The sequence below is a fragment of the Podarcis liolepis genome (assembly GCF_965112155.1).
Source record: "Podarcis liolepis genome assembly, chromosome: 2".
In the NCBI taxonomy this organism is placed as follows: domain Eukaryota; kingdom Metazoa; phylum Chordata; class Lepidosauria; order Squamata; family Lacertidae; genus Podarcis; species Podarcis liolepis.
Genome location: NC_139555.1, coordinates 80487217 through 80505750, shown reverse-complemented (window position 1 = coordinate 80505750; position 18534 = coordinate 80487217). Strand labels below are relative to the sequence as shown.

The window sequence follows — 18534 nt, the reverse complement described above, 5'->3', positions numbered from 1 at the left end:
CAAATAGACTTATCAGTGTTGAGAAGAATGAACAATGATCATTCAGATAGAAGTGGCCAAAGAGTGCAAATAATATAGCACTTCCACCCTCTTAGTGTCCATGGGCATTTTAAAAGAAATCCTAGATTTCCTTTTCATACAAGCTTGTGGTGGTCTATGAACACAGAAACTATCCTTCTGATGGAAGATAAAAGGATGCCCTGTTTTATGAAAGTCACCAGATGTGGCAATATTTCACAATATCCCATACATGCACCTCTCTTTAAAGAGCTGGAATATGAGTCCTTCCAGCCTGCCATTTCATGATCTCTCTCATGTTACCCCCAAATCTTATCACATGTTCACATTCCCTCTACAAGTGCCATTAATCCCATGAGCCTCATACCGCTTCAAGCACAGTGGAGACATTTCCTTTTTGTTACCAGTGGGGATGTGCAACTTGGGCACCAGACATTAATGCACAACTAGTTGCTTATCTCTTCAGCAGAATCAGGGCCCATGATGACAGGGGAGTCTCTTAACCTCTAACAGGTGAAATTGTTACTAGGATTTTATATGTTGATGCAAGTGAAGAATTTGGCCAGACAATTTCCTTTAGACGCTGAGCAGAACCAGGCACTTGATTTCAACAGAATGCAAGTGCATATAATATAATTGTACACTACGTTGCGATTGCTATAAAGAGTTGACAGTAAAAGGAACCAATGATATGGCTGAGGGAAACAAGATTTTGCATGTATGTGGTGGGGTCAAAATTTGTGAAAACACGTTCCTGTCTCGCTCCTCTCCCACAACTTCCAGCATCTATACCTGCAGTGGACAAATCATACTGAGTCAGATTGTTGTTATTTGAGTCCATTCTAATTTATCAAGGCTTTCATATCTAGTCCTTGGTGGCATTTGCACACTATCTAGCCACATGCAAAGGGCATCGTTTATCCAGATATCATTTGTTTTCTTTGACACTCTCCAAAAGACTCTTGAACACAAAGCTTCAGAGAACACTATCACTCTGGGATCAATTATAGAAGTTGGAAAGCAACTGTAGTATAAAGAGAACGTAACTTTTTTTTAAAAAAAATGCTTCTATCTGGAAGGGTTTTTTCTTTTTTTAAAACCCTCCTCCTGACAGAGGCCTTGAAAATAAAAGTAGTTTTTATGTGTCACCTGGTATCTAGCAATCAGATATAAATGCAGAAAGCAACCACACCTTTCCCCTGAAGTAATCTTTATCTTCCTGCCTCCTTTCCTCCCTTGTCGTTATATCACTTTGGCTTTTGACCTGCAACCACTTGTATTATTACCTGAAGAAAATTGAATTCTGTATATGACACAATAGGGGAAGCACGTGCCTTTGACAACATATAGGATAAAGGAAAATGTTACCTGTAACTGCTGTAGCCTTCCCCCTCCTCCAAAGCTGATTCCTATAAGTCAAAAATTAAGTCAATAACATTTTGTGTTGGATGTCGGTTTCCAACGTTTGATTGGAAAATCTTTATCCTTTGATTTTTCTGTGGCTTCTCAAAGTACTTGCTTTTGAACCATGTATTTTACAATGTGTTGCCCTTGAACGGCAGTTGTTAAGCAATCTGCACACCTCTACAGTACTTCCTGTTGAAATATATTGATTTCCTCTTTGGCTGTGCTAAGCTAATATGAGAAAAAAGTGGATGTCTCTTCTGAGAAATAGCTTCAGGGATCTCTAATATGGTTCCAGTAGCCTACATGAATCACCTATTATTATTATTATTAATATTAATATTAATATTATTATTAAAGACTTGTATTTGTCTAGTACAGTCGTACCTTGGTTTTTGAACAGCTTAGTTCACGAACAACTTGGAACTTGAATGCCACAAACCCGGAAGCAGGTGTTCTGGTTTGCGAACTTTGCCTTGGAAGCCGAATATCTGGCGCAATTTCCGATTGGCTGCAGGACACTCCTGCAGCCAATCGGAAGCTGTGCCTTGGTTTCCAAATGTTTCAGAAGTCGAACAGACTGTCGGAACCCATTCTGTTTGAAAACCAAGGTACGACTTTATTATCTTAAAAATACGTTGAGCTTTTATGAAGGCATCAAATTGTCTGCCATAAAAGCACGTGTTTTTTTTTTAAAGGTGTACTGTCCATCTGTGCAGAAACTTATAAAATCTCCATTTAGAACAGGAGTGGGAAATTTCAGGCCCATAGGCCACACATGGTCCTCCAGACCTCCCTATGTAGCCTACAGGCTTCTCCTCAGGTCACATTCCTCACTACCTTGCTTTGCCCTTCCTTGCGTGGTTTTTGCCTGGCTGGAATGTGTCCTTGAACTCTGAGAATGTCTCTTGCTTGCTGGGATGGAGGATACAGAGGTATGCGTAGAAACAATGCAAAGATGTAAAATTTTACCTGTACGGAGGTAAAATTTAGTTGCTCTACTCATTTTTGCCTCTGGCACCTCCCACCACTGGGGTGTGGTTCCCGCTACCACCCAGTGCCCAGAACTGAATAAGGCCTCAGACTGAAAAAGGGTCCCCAGACCTGATCTAGGAAGAGTGCCACAAGGTGGAAATACAAGATCTAGGAATGTTATAAATAAATGTATAAGCAAGCTGGTAAGATCTGCTGTAGACAGAATGAATAAGCAAATCCCCCCCTTTTTTAATTTAAAAAAGGTTATTTATGTATACTTCTACTGTGGCCCGTGTTTTGTTAGCCCCAAAATGGAAAACAAGCGAGGTCCCAACTAAAGAAAAATTGCAACTTAAGTTGACAGAATATGCACAACTTGCAGACTTAACATATAGAATAAGAGACCAGGAAGAACATACGTTTAAAGAAGATTGGACAACGTTTATTGAATATATGGTAAATAATTGTATACAGCTGAAAACGCTGGCAGCATTAAGATAAGTTCAACAGTGTAAACAAGTTTTGATGGATGCAATAATGGAATACTGAGTGGTATAGTTTTTGTAAAATGTTCAGGGATTTATGATATGTAAAATGAACCAGGGAAAAAGGAGAAGGGAAATCATTGACATCTAAAGGATGTAATATGAGTATTTTAAATTGTAAAACAGAAAACTTAATAAAAATTATGTATAGATATGATAAGCAAATCTAAACAGTGAGGGAGGTAACCGAACCTCCCAAGGAAGGGACAACTCCCTATCTTGTGGTTGGCAGACCTGGGCGAGGCGTGCTATATTTATTGGGTATTCTAGATTTTTATCTGCTCTGCTATTTATTGACAACTTCTTTACTGTGGTGGCGGGGGGGGGGGGAGAGAGAAATCCAATGACAGTACTATATCAAGGCTATAGTTTTATCTAAATTTTTAAAAGGTTTCTTTTCTTTTCTAGCTTCCATGACGAATGGGCTGGAGGCATCACAGAGACCAGCTGTTTTGGAGAAAACGATTTACACAGCAAACCAGCCAAACCCAGCAGTGCACTTGGTAGACAGCTGGGACCGGGGCATAACGTTGCCATACATACCATAAGTACGATACATGTTGTCGAGGTCTATGGGCATGAAAAGGACCCGCAGGGGACAATGGATACTCATTTACCTGGATAGGCAGTCTCATAAACGCAACGAAGGATTTGCTGGACCAAAGCCAAATGTGAATAGAGATACCTGCTGAATGTGCCTTAAAACACTGTATAGAAATGAATCACTGCATTGTTCCCATGTATCAGTTACAATAAACGTCAGAATATCGACAGATTTAACAGATCTGACAAATGTTATTTGAAAATACATTCTGTTTTTTTGTTTTTAAATTAAACAGTACATCTCAGAATTTAACAGCAATTTGCTTTCCCAAAAAGAAGGTGATCCTATCATGAAAACAAGGAAACACGTATATCCGGTATATGTTTCTGTATCTCTGTTCTTAACAGTTTGTGCTTTTGCTGCCTGTGAAGGTTTTTGGCAGCAACAAGGACAAATGCACATGACTGCGAATTTATTTTATCCTGTTTTTATAAGCATATCAGATAATACATGAAATGTATTTTTTCACAATAAATATGAGGGGATTATAATAAAGATTTTTAATTAAGAAAAAAATGTCAAATTTAGCTGTGATTTCATTGCTCAGATTCTGAGGAAACCTTCCATTTCTAACTTTTATTTTTAGTTTCTCATACCTCAGCTAGCCCATATTAAAGGCATCTGTCAGGGGTTCAGGAGCAGAGGCAAGGGCAAGGGAGGAAACAGAGAGCGAGGGGGAGGAGGCAGAAGAAAAGATGAGTGATGACGACGACCCGAGATCTCCGAGTCTTTCCAGTGAATCAGAAGATTCACAGAAAGGAGCACCAGTGGCCAGGGCAAGGGGGGAGCCTAGGGGGACACCCCAGGAAGAAAGGGCCAGAGGGGGCTCAGAGGGGAGCAGTTGGAAATCGGGACCAGCGTCACCAACAGAGAGCAGGGGAGAGGAAGGGCGTCAGGTATCAAGCGCTGGCAGCTCACAACAGGAGGGAGGGCACGAATCAGGAGTGGCCACACCTCCATCGGGGGGCGAAGAAACGGTCAGACGGAAAGTGGAAGATTGGGCGCGCGCGCCAAGTTCAAATGCACAGGAAGGTGGCGCAGTAAGCAGCCCGGAAAGGGAGCCAGGTCCTAAAGCCCGGCGCAAGGAGACAGGAGGGTCCGGGGGGTCGGCGTCAGAAGAATCCCGGAAGGAAGAGACCCCGGGGGGCAGAGGGACCCAGAGAAGAACAGTCAGGCGGAAAAGGTGGAGTAAGGCTAGGATATTAAGTTGGTGTACAAGGGGCGGAGACTCAGACGGAGCTTCGCCGGTCTAACCCATAAGACGTAGAGTTGCACGCAGCAGCTTGAGAATGGAAACTGTAACTCAATAAAGACTTTTACTAAATCATCGCTGGCTAGCGTGATCCTCTGTGAGCTAGGATCTGGAAGCAGCTCTGACAGCATCCATTTATTTAAAAGATTTCCATTCTGCCTTTCCCACATATGGCTGTCCAAGGCAGCTGGGGACACGGGTGGCACTGTGGTCTAAACCACTGAGCCTCTTGGGCTTGCTGATCGGAAGGTCGGCGGTTCGAATCCCCGCAACGGGGTGAGCTCCCATTGCTCTGTCCCAGCTCCTGCCAACCTAGCAGTTCGAAAGCATGCCAGTGCAAGTAGATAAATAAATACTGCTACAGGGGGAAGGTAAACGCTGTTTCCGTGTGCTCTGGTTTCCATCACAGTGTCCCGTTGTGCCAGAAGCGGTTTAGTCATGCTGGCCACATGACCCAGAAAGCTGTCTGTGGACAAACACTCGGATCCTTGGCCTGAAAGTGAGATGAGCACCACACCCCATAATTGCCTTTGACTGGGCTTAACTATCCAGGGGTCCTTTATCTTACCTTTACCAAGGCAGTTGGCATACAATTAAAACAAAACAACAGTTTGAAGGCAAAAATCAAACTAAAACATCAGACGAAAAGCTGCAATCACTTCGGATAGAATGAAAGCTTATTCATAAACTCAAACCCTTGAAAGCCTTTGGTGAACAAAAGCTTTCATCAGATGCTCAAAATAATTCAGGCATTATGTTATCTGTATTCAAATGGACTCATTTAGGGGGCTCAGGGATGCAAATACCGGTATAGACAAAAGTAGGTATTTATTCACACACTGCATAATTAAGCTTTGGAGACATTGCTGGCCACCATCTTGGAGGGCTTTAAAAGAGGATTAGACAAATTTGTGAAAGAAGAGATTATCAGTGGCTCCTAACCCTGATGGATATGTTCTCCCTTCACTGCTAGAGGCACTGTACTTCTCAACACCAGTTTCTGGAAACCGCAGAAGGGGAGAGTGCTGCTGTGTTCAGGCTCTGCTTATAGGCTTCTCTCGGGCATCTGGACAGCCATGATGGGAAGAGAAAACCAATTGCTGGAAACCATGGGAGGGGAAGTGTTTGTGATGGGTTTTTGCTCATCGAATGGCTCTTCCACAGGACCTTGAAGACAGAGTGATGAACAGAGAGGGGGAAGCTACAGGGATGCTTATAACACATTATACTTCTAGATGGGAAATTCAAAACGGAAATGACTCGTTGGCTGAACCGATACAGAAAAGGTAAGGTATGGTCCACATGAAGCCCCTTTCATTTGTGGCAGAGGTATTGCTGTGCTGCTGTTTTGCACAAATGAATCGCCGCTCATGGGGCACAGCGTACTACACGGCATCAGCCTTGCTTATAATGCATTCAGAGGGCACTAAAAAGGAGGAGGGCCTTAAGTCACGTGGGGATCAGGTGGTGCTTGAAAGGACACCTTTAAAAAACCTATGTGCACTGACAGTTAATGCAAGTTAATGGAGAGTGCAATCTCTACTTTAACTTGTATGGGGAAGAAAATCCCACCCCAGCTGTTTTTGAGGTACAGCATCTTCTCCCTTCTGCCTGCAGGTTTATGGGGAGAGTGCCCTTTTCCAATGGGAGTTAATAGAAAGAGAAGAGACTAGGCCCCATAAACAACTGGGAGGAGGAGGAGAAGCCCACACGCAATGGCACTTGGGGTAACAGGGTCCTGACTGGAGAGTCTGAGGTTCTCCCTCCCCACCAACTGTTTACGGAAAACCCGTACTGCTAGAGCAATCACATTCCTCCCATAATCACAAGTGTAGCTTCACACCCAGTTAAAACGGAAGGTTCAGGGAAGGTTCAGATTAAGCACGGATATCTACATGGCATTGAGAAGTAGCATTAAACAAAACTGAGGAGGACTGTCCAGTTGTTGAGAGTAAAATGGAACATAAACCTCATACCTACAAATTCACTCCCACCTTCCATCCTCAAAGTTAAAGGTTGAAGATGGGAAGTTGGGGGGGGGGCGCTTTGGCAATGTGTTGCCCTGAGCGAGGACAAAATTGGGTGCACCCCACCCCCAACTTTGAGCAGGTACTACTACTACTACTAATTTTATTATATTCTGTGCATGAGAACTGCCCTCACTGCCCTAAATCTGGCTGTGCCGAGATGAGAGTGGTGTAGAACCAGCTCTGCAGGATCAAATCTATGCACACCAATGATAGATTATAGTGTAACAGGCCACTTGTCCACGGGATTCCAGGGGTCTTGACCCCCAACCAGTGTCTGTGCTTCTTTGGAGAACTGAGAATGCAGAGGAGGCTATAGTAGCTTTTAAAAATATGATTTATTCACATATTTACACCTGAATCTAGATGGAGGGAGTCCAGATCTTACTACATGGCCATCTCAAGAGGGGCTTGTTCCCCACAGCAGTGCAGCAGGTGGAGTCCAAGGCATCCCTCTCCCTACTTACCTTCAGCCAGCCTGCCAAAATGGTTCTGGGCTTCTCTCAGCTGCCAAAGGCCCCAAACTCTTCCTATGACATCATGCCCAGTTACCCTGGCAACCTTCCAAATCCCATCTCTGTTTACACTTCAGGGCGGGCGGGGGGGAGGGGAAGGACAGTTCTCTTGAATTGCCAATGGCCCTCAATAACCTGTATTGTTTCTTAATGGTTCTAGCTTGGACAGGTCACTCTGCATAGGCTAGCCCAGGAATTCCTCTGCAGCTAGAATTTCTCCCATCTTTTCCCAAATGGTCAAAATCTTACCATTTATTAATTTCTTGGGTTTAGGTGGATCCCATCCTCCCAAAAACCTATAACAATAGCAGTAATAGTGACCAGCTGGTTCACATGGAAAGCCATAGTAGTAGAACAATGCAAGTCACCATAAAAGTTATCATAAAAGTAGGATGAAAAAACCCAGAATGAAGGTGGCAGGAGTCGCAATATTGCTACAGGTTTGGGGCATGTGTTGTGTGCCTTGTGAACGGGCAAGAAATGGCTGGAGCAAGAGATAAGGACTAATGTGAAGCAATAGGTGTGTATACAGAAGTGACAATATTAGAACACTGTAATTTATTTAAACAATCTGGTACTATTAACTGCATAGTTACAGCTATATAAATAAACTGCACTCAGATCATTTGGCGATGCCTGCGAATATGCTTTGTTTGTGATAGCTACCCCCACCCCGGAACTTGCTTTATTGCTCATGTAAAAATTACGTATCATCAGAAAGAAGTGCCTGAGAAAGTTGAGAGCAGTGGAGAGTATTAAGCCAACACATAAAGAGAACCTGTTCATTAAATTAATCTCTTCCAGTGTTTACCATCTAATGAACTTCGGCAGGCAGCTCCTGTGGGTTCACTTTTGCAGTGGCAGCACAAAAGAGCATTCAGTCCTGGACAAGCCATCCTTCCAGGGAAGTCCCCATCTCTGAACTCCCACTACACAATCTGTACAAGATGTTACTGGCTTTCTGTTGGTCCTAACAGGGCGAGCCAAGCCAACAGCAGCCCAAATAAGTCCATAAAGGCACTGAAAGAATGAGGACTTCTAGAATGAGGACTTCCACTGGCCCACCTTCAACACCACTAGTGCTCTCTGGCCAGATTCGGGGGGGGGGTGTGCAACGGGTTGGACCCTTGGGATACATTCCAACTCTACAATCTTTGATTCTGTAGGGCAATGGCCTCTGGGGTACAATTAGGCTACCTAGGTAGCTTTTACCCTGGATGGCCCATTATTATCTAAGGTAGTTCTGGTTTGTATGCATTTATGGGTTAATTGGACACTGTGGTTTTACCAGACCTACAAAGGGGTACTATCACATGAGGGGTCTGATGCTAGACCTAATTAGGCTGTGGGCCAGAGCCTTCCCACCTCAGGAATAAGTAATGCATTTAATCATTCATATGAGTTTCATGGTTAATCTATTCATTGAACTTGCATATGGGTAAACATGATTTCTGAAGCAAGAAGTGTACTTTTTCAAGCTTAGATGCTTAGACCTTCCCAGTGGCGTAGTGGATCAGGGCATCTGGCTGTTAACCAGAAGGTTGGTGTTTGAGACTGTGGGCAGGATTCGTGTACCTTCCAACTTTAAGATTCTGTGTCTATGAGTCATGGCTGAGATATTCTGAGAAGAGATGTTTCTTCCAGCATAAGAGAAAAAAGCAGCAAGCTCAATAATATGGTGCTTGCCACCTTCATTTTTTAAAAGTATTAAATATATAGTTTTTTAAAAAAAAAACTGCAGTTATTAATTTGGGGCACCTTTTAGGTTGATTAATAGTTTTATTTTTATTTTTTAATTTCCTTTTATTGAGTTTCTCTTAAAAAAACCAAAAGAAAAAAACACAAATCAACAAGTTCAAAAGAAATATCCATACATAGCACAAAAATAACATCTATTACAGTTCTTTGTCTTCTTCCTTGAATCTTTATATCTTTAGATATTTAAACCTTTCCTCTACACACCCATTGACCTCCTTCCCTCCCGATTTCGGGCTTCTTAATAAAAATTCTTTCTTTTTTCTGCAGCTATTAATTGTTAATGGTTTACGCGTTGTAAGACTTATATCAAACCTGCTATAGTTTTTAGGTCTCTATAGTTTCCTTCAATGTATACCATAAATTTATTCCAGTCACTAATAAACTTTGTATTTTTTTGGTTTCTGATTTTTTGTGTCATTTTTGCTAAATCAACATATTCATATAATTTTGTTTGCCAATCTCTGATCGTTGGGGTATTTGGACTTTTCCAATTTTGTGCAATTAATATTCTAGCGGCAGCTGTGGCATATTGGAATAATGTCTTATCTTCTTTTTTTATTTCATCCCCAATTATTCCTAGTAAGAAGGCCTCTGGTCTTTTAGGGAAGGTATATTTAAATATTTTTTTAACTCATTATAAATAAGTTCCCAGAACTTCTTCATTATTTTGCAGGTCCACCACATATGGTAGAAATTGCCTTCTTTGATTTTACACTTCCAGCAAGCCTTATTTCCTGTTTTGTACATTTTCCCTAGTTTTGCCGGTGTGATGTACCACCTATACATCATTTTTTCCAAATTTTCTCTGAGTAAGACACATGCCGTGAATTTCATTCCACTAGTCCATAATTTCAACCACTTATCATATTCTATATTGTATCCCAAGTCCATTGCCCATTTTGTCATGACCTCCTTTATTTCTTCATCTTTAGTGTCCCAATCTAATATGTTATACATTTTAGATAATAACTTGGATTTACCTTCAACTATTTCTATCTGGAATTTAGATTATTTCTCGTTTATCCCTACTTTTTTGTCTTCCTTCCATACTGCGTTTATTTGATGAAATTGCAGCCAGCCTGTTAATTTGTCTTTCAACTCCTCATATGTTCTCAATTTCCATCCACTCTCTGATCTTATCAGTAGGTCTTCATATGTCAGTCTTTCTCCTTCCATATTTGCTTTTTTGGTTGTTAAAATATCAATGGGAGATAACCACCAGGGTGTTTTCCATTCCAGAAGTTTTTTATTTTTCTCCCAAACTTCATATAGTGGCCCTCTAATAATGTGGTTTGAAAAACCTTTATGTACCTTTTCTTTATTTAGCCACAAATAGGCATGCCAACCGAATCTGTTGTTGAAGCCTTCTAAGTCTAACAGATCGGTGTCTTCCAAATTAATCCAATCTCTGATCCAGCAGAGGCAGGAGGCCTCAAAGTATAATTTCAGATTAGGTACCGAGAATCCCCCTCTTTCTTTCCAATCTGTAAGTAATTTGAATCTAATTCTCGGTCTTTTCCCTTGCCATATAAATTTCGAAAGAGTTTTTTGCCAATCTTTAAACATTGAGGAACCTCTAATCACTGGGATGTTTTGGAACAAAAATATCATTCTTGGGAGTATGTTCATTTTTTATTAATAGTTTTAAAACTGATTAATCTGTTACATTAAACATTGTAGTCCTGCTATTTAGATACCTGGAACTATGCTATGGAAAATTTGTAAAAAGGTTTCAGTCGTTTTTTAAAACGTTTCTGCCAGGAACACAAAACTTCTGTGGGAAGTATGCAATGTTTTGTTACAGTGTGTGCCAGTACACCTGTTGGCACATCCCATTTTAAGCACTTAAGGCAGCTTTTGCAGAAGCAAGTGTTGGAACAGGCTGGAGAAGTTCAATAGAAGCGATTGTGTGCATACATATTTAATAGCTTTACTCAAGTGTTTTTAAAACTGCAAAAGCCTCACTGCTTGATATTAAAGGACAAATGTTATTGGGTCACAGTGACCATTTTCTTCCGTTGTGAACCGTTTACAGAGTCGGCATCCATTTATTTTCCAAGGGCGGAATGAAGACCTCTGCTGGCCAAAGCCTTAAGTTGGCTCTCAGATTTTACTTTCGCTTTTCGCCCTCCCGAAGTCGTCACTGAACTTCCGTTCCTGACAGCAACTTCAGTAAGGGGACAGATTTTCAACTTGGCCGATTTCATGGATTTCTTTCAGCCATAGCAGGAAAAGCTGCCAAACCCATGGACAATGCTCTTCAGAAAATGTAAGTCATACAGAATTATTTTTCCTAAAGCTTATGTTCATAAAGAGGTGGGATTTTTAAAAAGACAAGACAAAAAGCCTTGCTTTGAAAACAAGAGCAGCTGTAAATGACTTTGGGGAAAATAGGGAGTGCCTGCCCTTTTGTGTGAATGTCTTTTGCATTCTTATTGCTGGGATATGTCATTCTTCCTGTTCATTATCTTTAACAAAGAATCTGTCTGTACAGCGATGATAGGAAAATAGTAGTCATATGGTCTGCTAACCCTTTTCAACTAAAAATAATATTTTGGGACTTGTTCTGCAGTATAAAGCTTTCTGCTTTTGTTTTCCACACCTGGCAACATAATATTTTAGTATATATTTAGCACATCACAAGGACTTGCAATGAAACATTATGCTTGAAGGGAAAGGTTTCCACACTGATAATTTTATTTGCGGATCAAAAATAGACGCACATTCTTCCAGAATTGCTACTGTGACCAATATTATCATGTGATGGCTGTGGGCTTGCTTTCAAAATTATTTAGATTAGTGTTTTCCTTCCAGCTTGGAAGTACAACTGTACCCCCCCAAAAAAAGCACTTTCCACAGACCTTTCTGTAAAATGGAGGATTTATTGGGGGGGGGGTGATGCACAGTTCCTTAGTGATGGCAAACTTTAAGGGTCCTCTTACATAATCTGCTATACTAAGGCTGCTTTAGATGTTGCTCTTGGTTCCTATTCCACATTAGCCACCTTATCAGTTCACCAGGACATGGATTGACATGATTAGTTTGCAACAACTCCTTGGTTGCTAGTATAATGATGGTCAACATTGGCTACTAAATGGGGTCCCTTGAGTGTTTGTAATTCCTTGCTTCTAGACCTTTTGACAATACATCTGGGTTGCAGAACTAGCAGTAGCATCACACTGTACTGCTTCCACCCCCCAGCAAAAGCATTTTCACCAGTAGATAAAAACTCAAAAATCTATGAATCACACTCTTCCCAACAATACTTTCCCACTGCTTCTCCTCATCCCTGCTGGTGCATCAGAGACAGTGAGAGCTCAGCATGAGGACTGCATAAGCCATAAGGCAACGCCCTACCATGTTGATCTAAGAATGGCTGTGAAATGCAGGCACAACAGAGGGTTATTTGTTTCTAAGGTTGTTGCCTGGGTTAATATCTAATGCAACTCCGATTGCCGTTTCAATTTCTGAACTCCACCCAACTCATTCTATCCGAAACAACATGCCTGGTATTGCTCCCATGGCCAGTTATGCCAAGTGAGGAGAGCTTCCGATTAGTTCAGGCTCTGATCTTTACCTATATTTCCTTTCATTTTATGCATATTAAAAAACGATTCATGATTGAAATGAGGGCAGCGTTCCTCAACCTTGTGCCCTCCTGATGCTTTGACTGTGGCTGATGGGAGGGTGGTGGTTCAAATCACGTGTGGCAACCATGTTTATCCAGGGGTTAGTTAAAAACTTAGCACAAAATGGACCGATTATTTTAATGTGCAACAATTCAAGCATCACGCTGAGAATGAGTATGAAAACATTGCCGGTGTGATGTAATTGTCCGTGTTGTGTTTGGGCATGGCAACCCAATATTCAAATCACAACTCTAAGCCAGCTCAGGAACATTCAGAGTTCTCTGCCGAGAACAATTGAGGTGTAAAAGAAGAGAAGCACATCTCTAAACATTTGGGGACATGGCCATAGCCAAGGGGGGCAGCTGCCTCCCCATCATGTAAAACAATAGAAATACTTAACTGACCAATCCCATTGATTCTGCCCCCATCCCCAAAGTCCAGCCACCCCTAACAAAAATCCTGGCTATGCCCATGCTTGGGTACATACACCTGGCAGTCATAAGCTGGAAAGTTGTTTGGCTTGGCAAAGAAACGCAAGAAACGTATGTGGCTTGGCCCCCAAATTGGTTGCTGGGCCTTCAATAGTTTCTGCTGCACATCCTAATGGTTTAGGGTTCTCAGAAGCTTACAACCTCTGAGGATTTCTCAGCTGAAAGGACTCACACCAGGGTGGTTCATTTGGTTAGTTTATGCAGAGGACTCATTTTGAAGAATGACGAGCAAATGTTAATCATTCCTTACCAAGTTATGCATCCCTCATGATCACAAATCGCTTTCCAACCCTGAGACAAATACGTTGCACTCCCTAGCAGACTTATAGAACAATTCTTTGCTCAGAGGGAAGTCCCACTGAATTCCATTGGACTTACTCCCAGGTGAGAAGATATAGATGCCTAGTTTCTGATGAAACAGCTGATTTTATTATCCTGAGGTCTGAGCTGTAGGTTGTCAATCACGTCAGCAACAGGTCAATTTTATGTAGTTAAAATAATATTTAGCTTCATATTTAATGTTGATCTAATTATGACAGTGCTAATCAGATGCCCAGGATGGGAAATTAGAGCGTTGGATCAGTGTGATTTCTGCTTTCTATCTTAGATCTGTATTTAGCCAGTGTTGCCTATGGGGCATTGCCCCAATGACACATGCATGTATATTTTTTGCGGACAGTGGAGTCTTGTGGGTTTGCATATATACACTGTGATCACATCCTATACCGTTTAGCAATAACCAAATAATGCATACACAACACTTTTGCATATACGCCATAATCCATACGGATTTATTTATGGTATTTTACAAACTTATATATTTAAGTTTCTATTTTTATTTGCATTTTTGCGAACTTTATTTGTAGGTATCTAAAGAGACACTGTGGTGCAGATGGAATTACACTCTGCTTACTTGTAATGAATGTTACTTACAAGAAGGGGGGCCTGGGATCGCAGCATCAAATCCTAGCTAGGGAAGTGCTTTTTTATACTACAAAACGTATCAAAATGCATTTTATCTCTTAGCTGCACACAAATGGATGAGCTCATGTTTCTAATAATAATAATAAACTGCATATGCAAATTAGAAAAATGTAGAATTTTTTAAATTCGAGAACTTATGTGAAAAAATAAATTATGTTGTTTGAAATTGTACAATTAATTGTTTCCAAAAGTGGCGATTAATTTTCTGTGTCTAAATTTATGTTCACTGTTCAAACTACAAGAAAATTAAATGTGCCATCAGCTCTTATTTATAGTCATGAATTATATTTCAATTCACAGGACAAGAAATGGAAATGGAAACGCTGATAGAATTTTGTCCTTCGGTTCAATATTGTTCCTATCTAAGCATTTCAAATTGGTTACAAATTTAACCTTTTAGAGCTTTGATAATTATACCATTAGAAAGAAATAATTACAACTACAGAAAATGTTTTACAGGGCAATTCCATGCATGTCACTTGGGAAGTAAATACACATAGGCAGTGCTTTAAGCATACCCCTAAACATTTTGTGATTCTAAGTTTGGCCTCATTGAGGAGCAGTATTTCAAGATAAGTAGGAAAATGAGTACCCCCTAAACATTTTTTTAAGAAAAAAAGCACTGTACATAGGAGACTTAGAATGACAATGAATCAAATACTCCATCCATTGCACTGAAGTGGCTCACTTTGTGACAGCCTATGTGTGTGTGGATGCCTATGTAGAGATTATAATCCCTGCCATAGGCACGACATTTGAATAAATCCTCATGCGCCATTGGGAAACGCAGTCACATGATTTCCAGTTTTCTTCTATGAAAGTGCACTTAGAGCAACTTTGGACATAGCCCACACACGAGGTCCCCCTATATAAGAAAGGTCACTGCTAGCAGATTGTGCAAATTCTTTGAGGTTGAACCCCACACACTGGCCATTTATAACCTCTGCTTTCAATGGGACCTACAGTATTTGCATTCCTATTTAGTTTGAGTAATCCAGATGATGTTACCCTCAAACACCAGTCTTCATGCTTTCCCCCTGTAAATTCAGGTTTACCCAATTATGGGGATAATCTGATAAACTGGGGAGAACTGGGCTCTGAACCACTTCACTTGGGAGTCAAAGATGATTTGTTTCAGTGTTTTTGGGTGGGTGTAACACCTCTGGAGCTCCCCCCCCCTTTGTGCTTGCATGTGAGCATAGGTTTTGTGTAGTGGCTGTGGCAGTTGGGACTGGTATGGCATGTGCAGTTCTGCCCCCAATTCATTTTAACAGCATTACAGTGGTAACTCTGGTTGCGAACGGGATCTGTTCCGGAGCCCCGTTCGCAACACGAGCAGAACGCAACCCGCATCTGCGTGGGTCGCAATATGCCGCTTCTGCGCATGACGTCATTTTGAGCGTCTGCACATGCGCGAGTGGCGAAACCTGGAAGTACAGTAACCCGTTCCATTACTTCCGGGTCGCTGCGGGACATATCCTGAAAGAACGTAACCTGAACCGAACGTAACAAGAGGTATGACTACAAGTTTTCTGCTCAGGTCCAGCTATCTAGGACAGGGGTCAGCAACCTTTTCCAGCTGTGGGCTGGTCTATTGTCCCTCAGACCATGTAGTGGGCCGGACTATATTTTGGAAAAAAAATATGAACGAATTCTTATGCCCCACAAATAACCCAGAGATGCATTTTAAATAAAGGCACACATTCTACTCATGTAAAAAACACCAGGCAGGCCCCACAAATAACCCAGAGATGCATCTTAAATAAAAGGACACATTCTACTCATGTAAAAACACACTGATTCCCGGACCGTCCGCAGGCCAGATTGAGGCGGCGATTGGGCCGCATCTGGCGCACAGGCCTTAGGTTGCCTACCCCTGATTTAGGAAGTGTAGATGGATGCTGCTTCTGGAAGGAGGCACTTGATTTATCCAGACTGGGAGACCACAACATGTTATCGGATTCTTCCCTAACATGTTTTTGTTTTTATTTTTAAGGAAGCATTTATTTGCTATTCTTGAGGAAGAACATGGGCACTTCCAGACAATTTATTTACCCTGATTTGTTTGCAGGGAGATTTAATGCGCATTCACTAGAGATTTGCTTGTGGGGAGGCGAGATGTGCCAAAAGCAAGCAGGCACGCACTATCCCATACTTTCCAGCGCATTTCTCCCTCACTTTGCTTACTGCAAGAAGTTTGATCTTTCGAAGAAGTGGGTTCGATGCACAAGAGCTCCAAATCAACTTTGATCACACAACTTAGATTTGCCAGTACAATCCCACCTGAAAGTAGGGACAGCCTAGAAGCACCCTTAGGCTCAGGCCTAACTTCAGCATCTACCCCCAAGCAAAAACTCAATACAGTAAGCCCGCAACTTCCATGGGCAGGGGTTACATTCTGGGGATCATGCCTAAAGCAGGTGGGATTGCTGAAGTCTTTTTTCCCTGGATGCCTGCCCATTTTTTATTTATTTTGCCAAGTGCATAAAGCTGGATCCCTCACTGCGAGAAGTGAGGTTACAGGGAACCAGGCAGAGGGCCTTCTTGGTAGTGGTGCCCTCCCAGTTGATGTCAAGGCAATAAGCAACTATTTTACTTTTAAAAGACAACTGAAGGTGGCCCTGTTTAGGGAAGTTTTTAATGTTTAATCTTTTATCTTGTTTTTAATATTCTGTTGGGAGCTGCCCAGAGTGACTGGGGAAACCCAGCCAAATTGGCAGGGTATAAACAATAAATTATTATTATTATCTCAATTTTGCGCCCCCTCTGCTTGGCTCCCTGTGTGCCTGAATCCAGCGTAGGCTCATTTTGTTTACGTTTACCACACCGTTTGCCCTTTTGCTCCGTACATTGATGAACTCCCAAGGAAAACGTGGCGCTTGGGAGAAAGGAAGCCCAGGGCCCCGGGCCCCAACATGAGCACTTGGGATAGCAGCAGCGTGTGCAACTCCCTGCTCGTCGCTGCGCACGGGAATGGCGGGGCAGCTCCTTTTCCTCCTGCCCGGACAAGTGAGAAGGGAAAGCGCGCGACTCTTCCGTCGAGGAGCTGCGAGGGAGAAGCCGCTTTCTTGCCCCCCTTGTCAGCCGGGCGGCGGCTCCTCCTGCGGCGGCCCTTCTGGCAACTTTGCCTGAGCGCCGCGTGGCCGAGGGCGGCCTGCAAGCGGAGCGGCGCGTCCGGAAGGCCTCCTGCCTGCTTGCCTGCCCGGGAGGAAGGAGCAAGACGCGCCCGCCAGAGCTCGCAGGGGCGGGACTGGCAGCGGCGGCGGCAGCTCGAGGAACCTTCCCAACCTTGCCGGGCCGGCCTTCCTTCCCGCTGGACGCCATTATGCCAGGTTCGTACGCTCCTCGGAGGAGGGAGAGGACGGCGGGCCACCGCCAAGTCCCGGCTGCAGGGGGCGCACAGAGCAGGGCGGCAAGGACACCTCGGAGGGCGGGTGTGTGTGTGCGCAAAGGAAGCCCCAGGCGCTGCTAGAGGAGACTTTCGCTCCCCTTTTGCATGCACCGGAGCCGAGGTCTCCTCTTACCATTGTGCATCCCGATCTCGTCCGTGGGTGCTGGCTCGCGTTTTATTTCAGAGGAAGCGTGCGCGAGGTTGCAGACGTGCAGTGCCTCGGGGCGTTTCTCTCCGACGGTGCGTTTAAGCAGCCCGATCTTAGGCATGTTTACTCAGAAGTAAGCTCTGCGGAGGTCAGCACACGACTGCCTTACAAGGCGACGGAAGAATGTGCCCTGCACAACTTTGCACCCTCCCTTTGAAAGACAGCCTTCAGTATGTTGGGAGATGCTTCTCCCGTGGAAGCAAGTTGTTTAAACCTGCATTTCTGTTTGTTGTCTTAAGTCTGCAATCCTACACCCTGTTACCAGCCGCGTCGATCTTAATGGGACTGCACAGTTACGGTTGCTTTTAGACATTGGTTTGCTCGCGGCAGCTGTTTACAAGCTTTGTGTGTTTTAGAGTTTCTTGATTGTCACCCGCTTTAAAAACGTCGGGTTCTCTTGCTAACAGCATAACATAATGGGCAAGGCAGGGCACTTTTTTCAGAGCAGGAGTTTCAAAAGATGGAAGTAATTGATGCCAAGTGAGTCAGCTTCTCCGCCTGAGTCATCAGCCCCGGTAACAGAGGCAGCCTCTGTGTAGTACACTGGGAAAGCAAGTAAATACTACTTGGATAAACTTTAATAATATAAGAAACTAAGAAGAGCCTGCTGGATCAGTGAATCTAGTGATCTAGGCCAGCATCCCACAGTGGCCAACCAGATTACAGTGGTACCTCAGGTTAAGAACTTAATTCATTCTGGAGGTCCGTTCTTAACCTGAAACTGTTCTTAACC

At 42.9% G+C, this 18534-nt stretch overlaps 2 protein-coding genes across 10 annotated transcripts in view; both read left to right on the top strand.

The window, feature by feature from the left end:
* SUSD3 (sushi domain containing 3) overlaps positions 1–4062 on the top strand; it is a 50196-nt gene extending 46134 nt beyond the window's left edge. The window contains exon 5 of the mRNA XM_083489431.1: positions 3351–4062. Within this exon, the coding sequence (XP_083345557.1) occupies positions 3351–3567 (217 nt within the window). The 3' untranslated portion in view covers positions 3568–4062. The remainder of the gene's footprint in view (positions 1–3350) is intronic.
* Positions 4063–10876: 6814 nt separating this feature from the next.
* CARD19 (caspase recruitment domain family member 19) overlaps positions 10877–18534 on the top strand; it is a 36833-nt gene continuing 29175 nt past the window's right edge. For 2 of the 9 annotated variants that reach the window (XR_014522477.1, XM_083489441.1), the window contains exon 1: positions 11074–11367. Coding sequence is in view for 5 of the 9 variants with exons in the window: in XM_083489441.1 (XP_083345567.1) it covers positions 11352–11367 (16 nt within the window). In the remaining 4 variants the exon portion in view is untranslated. Of the gene's footprint in view, positions 11368–16765; positions 17535–18534 lie in introns of those variants that run through there. The other 7 variants (XR_014522478.1, XM_083489443.1, XR_014522479.1 and 4 more) reach the window with 5 other exon arrangements.